Here is a 12784-nt window from a genome sequence, read left to right on the forward strand (position 1 = left end):
TGGAGAGGATAGGAAAGGGGGGACCCACGCCTGCATCCTTCGACACAGGCCTCTGTAGAATCTTGAATTCATCATTCTCTTCCCATTTCCACTGCCATGACCAGAAGACTTCTGCAGGAACTTCAAAGCTGAGATTCATATATGTTGTAGCATATGTCACCATTTCATTCCTTTTGATTGGCTAATAATATTCCATCGTGTGGAAGGACCACATTTTATTATCCATTCATTAGCTGATGGACATTTGGGTTGTTTCCGCTCTGGGGATATTACGAATACGCTGCTGTGAACATGTACGTAGTTTTTACATTAACATGTGTTTTCATTTCTCTTGGGTATATACCAAGGAGTGGAATTGCTGGTCATATGGGAACTCTGTGTTTAACATTTTGAAGAATTCCCAAACTGTTTCCAAAGTGGATGCAACATTTCATATTTCCACCAGCAGTGTGTATGTTTCCATTTCTCCACACCCTCACCACCACTTGTTTGTATCTGTCTATTTGATTCTGGCCATCCCCGTGGGTGTGAAAGGGTATCTCACTGTGGTTTTGATTTGCATTTCCCAATGGCTAATAATGTAGAGCCTCTTTTCATGAGCTTCCTGGCCTTTGTAAATCTTTGGAGAAATGTCTATTAGGATCCTTGTCCACAGCCAGTAGGCTATTTCTCTTTTTCTTATTGAGTTGTAAGAGTTCTTTATAGATTCTAGACACAAGTTCCTAATTAGATTTATAATTTGCAAATATTTTCTCCCTTTCTATAGGTTGTTTTTTTCACTTTCTTGTTGGAATTGTTTGCAGCACAAAAGTTTTTAATTTTGATGAAGTCCAATTTTTTTTTTTTTTCTTTTCGTTGCTTGTGCTTTTGATGTCGTATCTAAGAAGCCCTTGCCTGAGGTGAAGATTTACTCCTATGTTTTCTTTTAAGAGTTTTATAGTTTCAGCCCTTATATTTAGGTCTTTGATCCATTGAGTTATTTTTCAGATGCTGTGAAAAAGGGGTCCAATTTCATTCTTTTGCATGTGTCGTTGGTCCCAGCACCAGTTGTTGAAAAGACTGTTCTTTCTCCATTGAATCATCTTGGCCCCCTTGTCAAAAATAAAGTGACCATAAATACAAGGGTTTATTGCTGCACCTCGGTTCCACCCCATCGGTGAATATGTCTCTATCCTCCTTCCAGACCACTCTATCCCGGTCACCGTAGAAGTCTGACAGTGGGACGTGTGAGCCCTCTGCTTCGTTGTTCATTTGCAAGATCGTTTTGGCTCTTTGGGGCCCTTTACTCTTGAACTCAGTGCAAACCCTTGGCTTATCCCTCAGCCTCCCTGGCTGCCTACAGCACATGTAGGAGCCCTGATAACTCAATATTACCAACGATGGAATTGCTACCAACAAAGGGCATACTTTTTAAGCACCTACTGTATGCCAGTACTTACTGTAAGTACTTGACGTTCATTAATTCTTTCATGCCATGGCGACACTGAGGCACCGGGAGTCCAAGAAACTAGTCCAAGGTCACACACACGGTCAGCGAACAGCTACCACGGTCCAGCCGCTTGTCTCCAGCACCGGGGCTCTTTCATTGGCTTTCACGTGTAATCTTGCAAACTTTCAAACATACAGAAAAGTTGAAATAATTTTATAGTGACACCCAAACGCCCACAGCAGACGTTTGGCTCCACTTGCTTTATCACCTTTCTCTCCAGCCCCCAGGAATCAACCACTTTCCCAGTTGGTTGCGGATGTCCGTACACGACACCCCTAAACAGGCAGCGTGCACAGCACAAACTAGAGTTCAATGTGCATTGTGGACTTTTAAATTCTTTGGAGTAAAACTGATAATGAAATGTAGAAACATCAGGGGGACCATCGAATGCTCTAACGTGTACGGACTCTGCAGCCCGAACCCCCACTGAGAGACAGAACGTTCACTCCAAAAACGCCCACGTGCCCCGGCTCCCCGCGCCACCCTGGCTCCGACTTTTTCCACCGTAGGTTGGCTTACTCTCTCTTCCGGAATTTCATAAACTTGGGGTCATGGAGTATACGCCCTCCCTGGGTCTGGTTCCTTCCACCCCGTCCGAGGTGTGTGTCCGTTGGCTGCTGTCTCGCCGAGCGGCGCTGAGCTGTACCCGCATCACGGCCGCTCTCCCATCCTGGGGCTGGGCGCCCGGAGGCCTCGCAGCACCCCCCTCCCCATGGCGTGTCTCGGCCCGAGGAAGGCAGAGAGACCCTCCCAGGCTTCAGACACCGCGTCGCCCCCCCACGGCCTCAGCTCTGGCCTCTCTCCTGCTCACCCGCGTGACCTCTGTTCGCACCTGCGTTCCCACCTGCTCCTCAGGACCCTCTGTCCAGCTGCACACCAATCGGAGGAAATGGGGGCCATGTCGCCTCCTCGGAAGCCAGAGGTGGCAGAAATGCACGTCTCTGTTGGCACCTTGCATCTGGGATAAACTACACGATATGCTGTTGGGTGGAGAAATCAACAGAGTGTGAACTGCATAGTAAATTCAATCCCAATTTTGCAAAGGAAAAATGTACGTGTGCGTAGAAGTAAGACCTGGCCGAATGATGGTGCTTTTCGTTCTCTTTTTTTGTTTTTCCCCAGAATTGTCCCTCTTGACGATTAGGAATGTGGATTACGACGGCCGGGGCTGTCGTGGCGCGTGAGGCCCGCAGGAGAGAAGAGAGGAGCCTGGGCCGGCTCTGAGGCGTCCTGCCCTTAGGGACCCTGGGATGTCAGGTCTGCGTCCCTGACAGGCACGGCCCAGGGCCACCATCAAGGACCAGCCAATGTTTGCAGACCGGATGCGGGCAGGAAGGACGGATGGACAGACAGACAGAGGGGGCCTCACACCTGGGTCGGGTCCATTGCGTCTCCACAGGCTGCCTTTCCCGGGGCTGCAGAGGTGGGGCCGGGAAAGCTGCCCCAAAGGGGCTCGCACCCCCTCGTGCTTCGAGGGCCGGAGCTGCTCTCCTACAGCGTGAGAGGCCGGGGACCACAGCTCCAGGCGCCCCCAGTCACTTGGGCCCCCTAGGATTTTTCCTACTCACTGAAGGACTAGGCCAGAAAATAACAAAGATGACATTTACGAGCTTTGAAGTGGACTGAGGGGTATTTTCTTTCTTAGAAATGGTTTCAGCCACCAGATTTCCTTCTCGGGAGGAGAGATCAAGGACGTCGAGGCTGGTAGGGAGTGGCCCCAGGGGGGCCCCCAGGTCCCTCCAGGGACTGACTCCAAGATGGAGGTGCCATCGGAAGCCACACGTGGACGTGGCCTTGAACACACGTGGACGCCCGCCGACTCAAAGAAAGCGGCTGCAGCACCGGCCCTTCCCCCACTTCTCACGCGAGCCCCTGGGGTCAGGGCCAGTCAGAGCGGTGTCACCTTTGGGCAAAGTACTCACAGCAGGTGCTTCGGGACCGAGCCGCAGGCGGGCCCTTCCTCACAGGTGGGCCGTCAGCGCGTAGCCCTGCTGCCCTGCTGCCCCGCTCGGTGGGGCGCCCAACGCCCACGCTTCTCCCTGGGAGACCCGCTGCAGCGCAGCCCCGGGGCGCAGGAGCCGGGGGCAGAGGGGCGGGTCTGGGTTCAGCGGGCACCATCCTAGCGCAGCACTCATATCCTGAGGGCGTGGCCCCCTCCCCTCCAGGCCTGTGCTCACACCTGCGCCCCATGCCGCCCGCCCCCGGCCTCTGCCCTTCAGGCCCCGCTTGGGTGTCCTGGGCCGGTTCCGGTGCCCGTGCACGCCCGTCACCTGGGCCGGCGTCGTGGCTCCTGGTCGGGGGTCACCTTGCAGGAGGAGGCTCGTGCCGGCGCCCCCGAGCCCCAGTGCCCCTCACAGGACTTGATCTGACCTGGTTGGAGGGGGCGGGGGCGGGGGGGTCCCAGGGCAGGGACAGGCAAGTGGGTCCGGGGAACAGAGGCCAACTCCGCCCCTCCCCCCGGCAGTCTCCATGCCAACCGACTGTCCCATCTCCTGCTTCGGTGTCAGCTGCTCTCCTTTCCCAGAGGGCCCCCTGCCCCCACAGACAGGCCACTTACCCTGAGCCCCCGTCAGGATGGAGAACCAGGCACAAGTAGGAGATTTGGGCCAGGAGGTGCCCTGCTGCAGGGAACGATTGATTGAGTTTCCTCCAGGAATGAGGCCAGCGCCTCCATCCTTCCTGGCCGAGTGCCCTCCCTCTGGCCTGATCCGTGGGTCAGAGGCATGCGGACGAGAGTCCAGGGGGTGGCCTTCCACACAGCAACCCTGATCCACCCCTTCCTGGGTCCGTGCCGAGGCCTCTGCAGGGCAGCCTGGGATCTACAGCTGCAGGCCTCAGATCCCCCCAGGCTGCCCCGCCCCTGGGCCTCCATTAAAGCACCAGCTAGCGTGGGAAGTGGCCTCTCCACCACCTCCTTGCAGGACAACGTGCCCCCCCCAATTACTTTTGAGAACAATATACACCGTCCCTTGTGTTACTGGCCTTTCTTCTCCCACTCAAGCCTCCTGGCCCAGTGGGGCATCAGGATGTGCTTGATTTCCTCCAGTGTCAGGGAGCTCACTACTCAGCCCTGGCAGCTGCTGGCTTTATGCACCTACATGTCCCACCTGGCTCTGTCTTGAGCAGGGCTGAGCACCCTGTCCTGCCCCAGACAGGGCGGCTCCTCGGGCCATCTCAGGGAAGCCTGCGGTGAGCCCACCTCTGAGGGCTCCTGGCCTCAGGTCAATCCTCGGCCCAGCCCCGCCTGCCCCCTCCCACGTGACCTCCACCCACACCTCCTCGCCTCCCCTGCATCTCTGCAAAGGTGTCCCCAGCTCTCCTGGCTGTGCAGCCAGCCACCAGAACCCCCTGGAGCTGACCTCTTGGGGGTCTGGGCTTTGCGGGCCAATGGGCAGCAGCCTGGGACAGGCTGTGATGGAGGCCAGCGGGGCAGGCACCCCGCTTCATGATGGACTGTCAAGTGGGCAGCAGATAAAATGCCTACCCAGTGTGACAGAAGCAAGAGATAAAAAGCCTCCACGGCGCCTTTTTATTGACTAGAAATTTGTCCTTCACGTCCCATTATCTCCCGGGCTAACAGGCCACACATCGAAGCTGGAGGGAAGTCAGCGTCCTGGCCACAGGGAGACGCAGGCTCCCGGGGCGCCCGACGCAGCCTGGGGCCCTCGGTCGCCCCCCAGCAACGGCGGGCCCCTCCCAGGACTCTCTGACGTGGCGGGTCACTGCCCCCCACGCACTTCCTCCCCCTTCTTGTCGGGGGTCCGGCAGGACACGGTCACCCCTCGCGGAGGCCGCGGGTGGCACGGGACTTGTCTAAAGCAGAACTGCTCCTAGTTCTGCGGCATCAGTAGAAGCGCAGGTTCTGGGGTCGCCCACCGCTCGGCATTCGAGGAGGACGTGCCCCCGTCTTGCAGTTGGGGCTAAGTCCAGGGATGGGGGGCGTTTACCCTGCATCCCTGCAAGTCAGAGGCAATGCTGGGCTGGGACTCAAGGCTATGGGGCCCCAGAGGCTCAGGGAGCCCCCGGGAGGGATTCGGCTGGGGTCCGGAGCGTCTGCAGATGGCTGTGGAGCTCCAAGCAGACCAACACCCAGAGCACAGGCTTCCCCGGCCCCAGGGGTCTGCGGCCCCAAGGCCCTTACGAGGCCAGCAGGCAGAGGGCTCAGGAGGGGCTTCGGGCGGCCTCAGCCCGGAGCTGCCTCCTGGGAGTCCTGGAGCGTCGTTGCCCGCCTGAGCCCCGGGCCGGGGTTCCCCGAAGCCCCTCCTGAGCCCGGGGGTCCCCCCTGTTCCTGTCCTGTGCCGGCCCCTCTCCCAGTCCCCTCGGGCAGGCGGCAGCTGCACGCCCGCGACTCCACGCCCGGCCCAGCACCCCAGGGACCGCGCGAGCCAGAAATGTCTGTGGTTCAAAGGAGGCCAGGAGGCACGTTGGTCTAAATGAAGGGCCATTTCTTCCTTCCAGAATAGCTGGGCCCGCGGCCCCTCCGAGGAGCCTGGAGCTGGCTGGCCCGTCGCAGCACGCGGAGCCAGTAATTAATAAAAGTGGGTAATGATGGGCCATCTGTCCCAGCCCGCGCTCCACGGCGGGGCCACGCCGAGCTCTCATTAGGCATTCCTCGGCTGTGTCCCCACAGATGTTGACGGTGGCCGTGGGGCTCCCGCGGGAAGACGGGGTTGAGCAAATTGAGGCAAACAGCACAGAGAAGGCCGGGTCTCAGGGAGGGAACTCACGCGGCGTCGGCCCGAGTGAGACCCGCGGGCGGGGGCCGCCGTCTGTCCTCCTCCCGGGAAGGTGGGACGGGGTGCAGGCTGCGCGTGGCGGGGGCCTGGCCTCACCTGCTCCCTGCACGACCTTGGCCGAGCACCGGACCGCTCCGGGCCTCCCCTCCCGGCTGCGGGGAGCAGGGCAGGGCCCCAGGACAGGGGTCAGAGCGTGTGTTGGAAGTGCACAGGCGTCAGGGGTCAGGACCCCCAGAGCCTCTAGTGTGTTCACGTGCAAAGGAGGCCGCTGTCCGTGGAGTCTAGTTGGTGAGCGGTGGACAGAAGGGGCCTCGTGTCTTGGGACTCCTGGAAGGTGCTGGTCGGGCTTACCGTCCTTGACAAGCCGGCCACCCTGTGCTCCTGCCAGAGACCCCCCGACCCTGGAAGAGGCCTGCAGGCCAGGAGCCACTCCTCGCCGCGGGGGAGTCCACCAGCAGGAGATGGGGGCTGTGGGCGCCCTGGACGCCCACGGCTTGCAGTCCAGTGAGAGTCAGATGATCAAAGCGGGGGCTGCAGGGAAATCGGGGTTCAGCACGGGCGGGGGTGCCAGGCGAGGAAGCGCCCCCAGAGGCCTGGGGCGGCAGGGAGCCTGCGCAGACGCGGAGGCAGGGTTTGCCCTCTTGGGATCCCAAAGCTTTGGGCTCTGCGGTGTGTCACGGCTCCGCAGGCCGGCTCCCCTCCGGACAGGTGGCCAAATGCCCCCGGGGGCGGGGGCAGGGCCCTCCCACGCGGGGCAAGGCCCTCCGTCGCAGGGCAAGGGTAGCTGGCCTTGAATCCGGCCGCAGGGAACAGGCATGCAGAGGGACACTGAGATGCAGAGCCAGGCGGCCTGTCCGAGGCCATGAGCAGTGGCGCCTGACTCCCTCCGGGCAGAGGGAAGCCCCAGCCCACCCGACCCTGACCTCGGAGGTCTTCCCGCCCCCTTGCCCACCCCCTCCGCAGCTTCCAGATCCGAATTCTCCTGTGGTATCTCTGGCCCTCGTCCCCTATGTCCCCCGGGTGTCTCTATTGCATGGTGAGAGGGAATCTCTCAAAATGGACCTCATTTTAGAGGTAAACACTCCGGTCTCCGCTGCAGACGCAGGTATTGAACACAGACCACAGCAGAGGATCTCTGCCTGCTCAGCAGCTCTTGGCCCTCCGTGTCCTGTCAGCTGACCCCACCCCTCCTGGTCAGTGCACCCACCCACCTGTGTCTCCCCGGTCCCAAGGGACAGCTAGCTGAGCAGGCCCTGGCCGCGGGCCCGTGACATCGGACCCCAGGCCTCTCTGGTTGCCCGCCTGGGTAACCCAAAGTCTGCCTGGCTCAGCCCCAGAGAACCCAAGCCCCCAGCTCTGTCCCCACACAACGGAGCACTCACCCGGAAAGTGGAATCAGAGAGGACGTGTCTGTTCCAGGGGCAGTCAGCCTGGCCGGACCGGACCCTCGGCGCCCATGGAGGTCAGAAGGGAAACCGAGGCCCAGCGGAAGCCAGCCCTTCCATGCAGAATGGGGTCAGAGTGGAGACAGGAACCCAGACCCCCTGGGCGCCAAGGCCAGGGGTCTTTCCCACCCAGGGTCTGCTGCCAGCCTCGCTGCAATAGAGGTAAAGCCCCCTCAGGCAGGGGTCAAGGAGAGAAGAGGGTGCAGGGAGCCTGGAAAGCTATGGAGGTGCTCAAGGGCAAGGGGGTGGAGAGGAGCGCGTCATTACCAACGTGAATATTCATGAGTCCTATGAATATTCATAGCAATCTCCTACCACTGATAAGGGAGAAGCTGGGCTGGGAGGGAGAATCCATTACTCACTTATCTGGCCAACGTGGGGCCAGAACCCGGACAGTAGCCCTGGGTCTTGCGGCCCATCCACCAGCAGACCCAACAAGGACCCCTCTCCAAAGGTTGCCAAGGAGCTGGGGCCAGCAAGGGCCTGGCCAGGGTGAGAGGGCCACATGGCTTCTCCCTGCCATGGGCGTGGGCTCCCGGGCCCAGCTGGTCACGGATGCCTGGGCGTGGCAGGCAGCGGGGGAGAGTGGCCAGGAGCTGGGTGCCTCAAGATGGGTCTGGCTCCTCCGAGTAACTGGCGAGCAGCCAGAAGGAGCTGGGAAGAGGTTGCAGCTGCTGGAAACAGGATCCCCTCGGGGCTGATGAGGACAAGATTGATGTCAGGGGTGGAGGGAGCCCAGAGAAGGAAAGCGAGGATGGCTCAGAGAGGGTCAGCAACTCGCCCGAGGTCACACAGCAAAACCATGAGGCAGTCCAGGGCTCCATTCTGTGAGTGTATAAGTGTGGGTGGGGGCTCTGGTATGCAGGAAGGTGACACCTGAGCTGGTTCCTACCCTAGGACAGGTGTCTGATTCTTCCCACACTTAGTAGGCCCTCAATTTGTATATGTCCAATGAATGTATGATCCACAGCTCCACGTGTGTCTGTATTTTAAAGGGAGAACCGAGTCTCAGAGGAAGGGCCCCGTCCCAGGTCATGCTGGAGGGTGCGATGGGTCAGCCCCTGTCTCACTGGGTTATGTCTGCAGGTTAGACACGGATCTTTGTGGAAAACCACGGTTTTTGGTGATTCTGAGCCGTTAGGAGCAGGGAAGACTCCGCCAGCAGTCCCGCCTCTCTGTGATCTCAGTCCCTTCTTATACACGGAGCTGAGAAAGGTGTGCAGGTGATACTCACCTGCAGGAAAACAGAAGACTCGGGAGACCAGGGGCCGTTGAGAGCGGAGGGCGCCAGGGCTGGGCTGAGCCAGGACAGGGCAGGTGGACAGGAGGGTCCCAAGGCCAAGGGAGGCCCGAGTCTCTGGAGCAAATCCCGAGGCTGAAAGGGTGAGCACACGTGTCCATCTGCATGGTGACAAAGCAGGCAGGACACCACATTGACAGAGGATCAAATGAGGAGGCTGACAGTTTGTGGGGGACTAAAATAATCATAAATGATGGTTTTTATTAAAAAGTATCACCGGGAAAACGTAGGCTCGTTCCAGAAGCCCAAAAAGAGCCCAAAATGTAATAAGGGGGAAGAGAGGAGCTGGGGAATGGAAAATCTAAATCATGAAAATAGCCCAAGAAAATCTTCTGATATCTGCTGGCAGCGGCGGGAGGGAAGGAGGGAAGGAAGGAGGGAGGGAGGGTGTCATGTAGTGTGAAGCGATAAACATTATTCTGCAGCCGGAACAGCACGAGGGCGGGAGGAGGAGGGACAGATAATCTATCACGGAGGCGTGATGGATGTTCCTGCTGCGGACAAGGAGGCCAGGCCAGCCGCGGGCCCAGCAGGAGCCCAGGTCCCCGGGAGAGTGGGGACAGCCTCTGGTGGCCCTGGGCAGCCTGAGTTACACGGTGTCTGGGCCGGAAGGGCCCGGGGCTCGTGGAGTCCAATCTGGACGAGAGAAGGGAAAGAGGCCCAGAGAGGGGAGGCCGGGGCCCAGAGTCACACAGTAATCCAGGGTCAGGGAGAGGCCGGAACATGGGCCTCCCTGGAGACAGGGGAGGTGGGGATGGAGCAGCAGCTGAGGACCCCCAGATCCAGGCCTCCCCCGGGGAGGAGTCGCAAGGCCTCGCTACCTCCTAGCAGCTCCCGCCGAGCCGGCGGCCGCAGCGGCCCCCCACCCCCACGGGGGTGCGGGCTGGGGACCCGGCCTGGGGGTGAGTCCCGAGTCACAGCCACTCCCCCCGGGAAAGTCCCCCGGCGCACAAGTCCCGTCAGGACGCGGAAGGTGGCCGGCGCGCAGTGCCGGGCACAGGGCAGGGGGCCCCTCTACATCCACGGCTGGCCCTGGAGCCTCTGGTGCCATGTCATGCAGGGGGCTCTACCTGGGGTTCCCTCCTGTGAAGCAGGGGACGCTAACCCCTGACGTGTCCAAAGACAAAAAAAAGAGAACGCAGGATCTCTCAGGTCAGTGATCATCTACCCTGTCTTTGCCTGGAATCAGAAATCATCGACGTGCAGGTTCTGGCTAAGGTGGCAGGGTGGCGGGAAGGAGTGGCGTGGCCCGGCCTCAGGGGCGTCGGGGCCTATTGAAACCCTCTGGACCTTGGGGGATGGGAGGCAGTCGGAACATCGCCTCCCCCCCTGCCAGGGGCTGCGGGAGCAGCTGGTCAGCCAGCAGCAGGACGGGCCCACAGGGGCACGGGCCAGCCGGCTCAGGGCCACACCGGAGGCCCCGGCACGGCAGGTGGGGAGAGGCAGGAAGACGGGAAGGTGGAGGCTAGGTCTGGACAAGCAAGGAGAGAGCCAGAGGCAGAGACCCCAGGACCCCTCCCCAGATTCCACCTCCCAGGACCCCTGCTCTCCCGGGGTCGCTCCGGGTGCCGCTGTCCTCCCAACCCTGGCCCCCCGCCCCCCTGGGCAGCTCCTTGCTGCCTCCTCCCCGCACCCCTCTTCTCTGTAATTAAAGGCGATCTCAACCCCCTTTCAGGAAAGTTTGGGAGGAATAGGAACAAACCCCCTTCCGCAGGCTCTGAGCCACTTTGATCAGAGCCGGGGAGAGGCCACGCCCCCTCTCCGCTTGGGAGGGAGCAGCCTCGTTCGCTGCTCTGGGAACCCCAGTCCCCACCCGCAGTCCTCTCCCTCTGCTGCAGGAGAAAGGGCCCGGGGTCCACGTGGACCATGGGATGCAGGGCGGGGAGCTGTGCTGCACGCACAGCCTTGGGCTCCTCCAGGAAATGGAGGGGGTCAGAACCGGCCCCTCGGGGGCTGTGAGGACAGGATGGAACTGCCCGCCCGACCACCACGGCCAGGGGACCTGCCTGCCGCGGCCCGCGGGGAGCTGTGACCGTCGGGGACCCCAGGGAGAGGAGAGTGTCCCAGACACCCCCCTTCAGCCATCCTGGGTCTATGTGGGCCCCCTGATGGGAGGGTGCAGGGCACCCAAGGCCCCCAGCCAGGTCTCGGGACCCCAAGTCCAGGATCCTTTCGGGGCTCGGGGACTCACGAGGCAGTTGTCTCCTAGGGCCCAGCCCCGCGAGGCTGTGTCCATCCCCCGCTGGCTGCAGAAGTCTCTGTGGGGTCGGCTGCGAGGAGGAGGAGGAGGAGGAGGAGGAGGAGGAGGAGGAGGAGGAGGAGGAGGGCCCATTCATCCTGCTCGGACACTGCAGAGGGGGCCTGGAAGGGCGGTGACCATGGCCGCGCCCAGCAGCGTCTCCCGGGCGCTTTGCAAGCGAGGGGAGAAGGATGGAGCCGTGACTGCCCGAAGGGTCCCAGGTGGGGTTTCGGTTTCTCGAGGAAGTTGAGGTGGATTTTTCCACACGACTAACTTTTCCCTCTGAAATTGGTTAAAGGCCTTCCTGGGTTCGGGAAACAAGGAGGCGAAGGAGGAGGGAGACAGAAGCAGGCCCTGGGAATGACGCCCAGCCAGCGAGAGAGGCCAAGGAGGTGGGCGCCCTGCTCCGAGGAGCTGAGAGGCCGCGCCGGCCCGGCTGTCACAGCTCCCGAGCCCCCGTGTTCAGGATGCCGGAGGAAACCACTGCGATCGGGCCATCAGCCTCTGGCGGCCTGGGCCTCTCGCCCCAAGCGCTGGAGGAATTTTTCAACAGCTGCAGATGACTTTCTCGGGGGGAGGGGAGCAAAGCTTCCTTCCCCCCCAGAGATGCCTGGAATCCTGAACTGGCCCCGGGCCCCGTCCACCTAACCGAGGAACGCCAGGGCAGACAAGGCAACACGCCACGGGAAGGACGCAGAGGGGGGAAGCTGGCCCGCAGTGCAGTATGGGCTTCGGTCACCCTGAGCAGAGGTGGCGGCCCGTGAGGCAGCTCCCCCCGCCCCCCACCCCCGTCCCCACCCCAGACCAGGGTGGATCTGCAGCCAGGACCCCCAGCACCCCTCTCCTGGCTCCCCGGCGCCCCTCTTCCATATGACACCGAAGCCCTCCCCATCCCTAACATTTCCCAAGGGTCGATTAGGATGTCTGGAGTTGATTAGACTCTGACACTGATGAAACCCAGAGGTAATTAGTGAAAGAAAAAAAAGTTTTGATGAGCCCTCAGCATAATTCTCTCCAATTATTCAAAGTTCATGCCTGCAGGGGGTGGAATAGCTCCAGGAATATTTATTTATATCCCGATTTTTTTCATCAACTTTGTGAATCTAGTTAATAATCACCAGGCCTGAACTTGTTAACTTGGAGACTGATGGGGCCAAGCCGGTCTGACGCGCAAGGGTTCAGCCAGGGGACACTGGGGCCTGTCTTTTCTCCCCCGGAAGAAGCCTGGGGTCGCCACCGACATGTGTCACTTGGGGCTCACCTGGAGCTTGTGGGGGGCAGGGTCGGGGGCAGGCCCTTCCTGTGGGTAGGAAAGTGGGAGGAGGTAGCAGCGGCCACGCGCCCGGGGCCACGGGAGGTGGCTCCCGCAGCAGGGCTCCTGTCCTGGGGACGACCTCTGGGTGGAGGCTAACGTGGGGTCTTGGCCATCTGCTGCCCCAGGCCCGGCCCGCCCTGCTCTCCCCGGGTGCCCGGGACTATAGCTGGTCCTCAGCCCTGCACAGCGCACGCTTTGCCAAGCCGTGCACACCCCCAATGGTCAAGGAGGCCCCTGCTGGTGGCTTGAGGCCCAGGCCA

At 60.8% G+C, this 12784-nt stretch overlaps 1 protein-coding gene across 1 annotated transcript in view; it reads right to left on the minus strand.

The window, feature by feature from the left end:
- Positions 1-1438: 1438 nt before the first annotated feature.
- Positions 1439-12784, minus strand: part of LOC131741549 (uncharacterized) — a 56628-nt gene continuing 45282 nt past the window's right edge. Inside the window, exons 5-9 of the mRNA XM_067013712.1 lie at positions 8905-9045; positions 7608-8367; positions 4047-4110; positions 2301-2447; positions 1439-1603 (exon numbers count right to left, since the gene is read on the minus strand). Coding sequence (XP_066869813.1) covers positions 8029-8367; positions 8905-9045 — 480 coding nt within the window. The 3' untranslated portion in view covers positions 1439-1603; positions 2301-2447; positions 4047-4110; positions 7608-8028. The remainder of the gene's footprint in view (positions 1604-2300; positions 2448-4046; positions 4111-7607; positions 8368-8904; positions 9046-12784) is intronic.

This window comes from Kogia breviceps, chromosome 14, assembly GCF_026419965.1.
Source record: "Kogia breviceps isolate mKogBre1 chromosome 14, mKogBre1 haplotype 1, whole genome shotgun sequence".
Lineage (NCBI taxonomy): Eukaryota > Metazoa > Chordata > Mammalia > Artiodactyla > Physeteridae > Kogia > Kogia breviceps.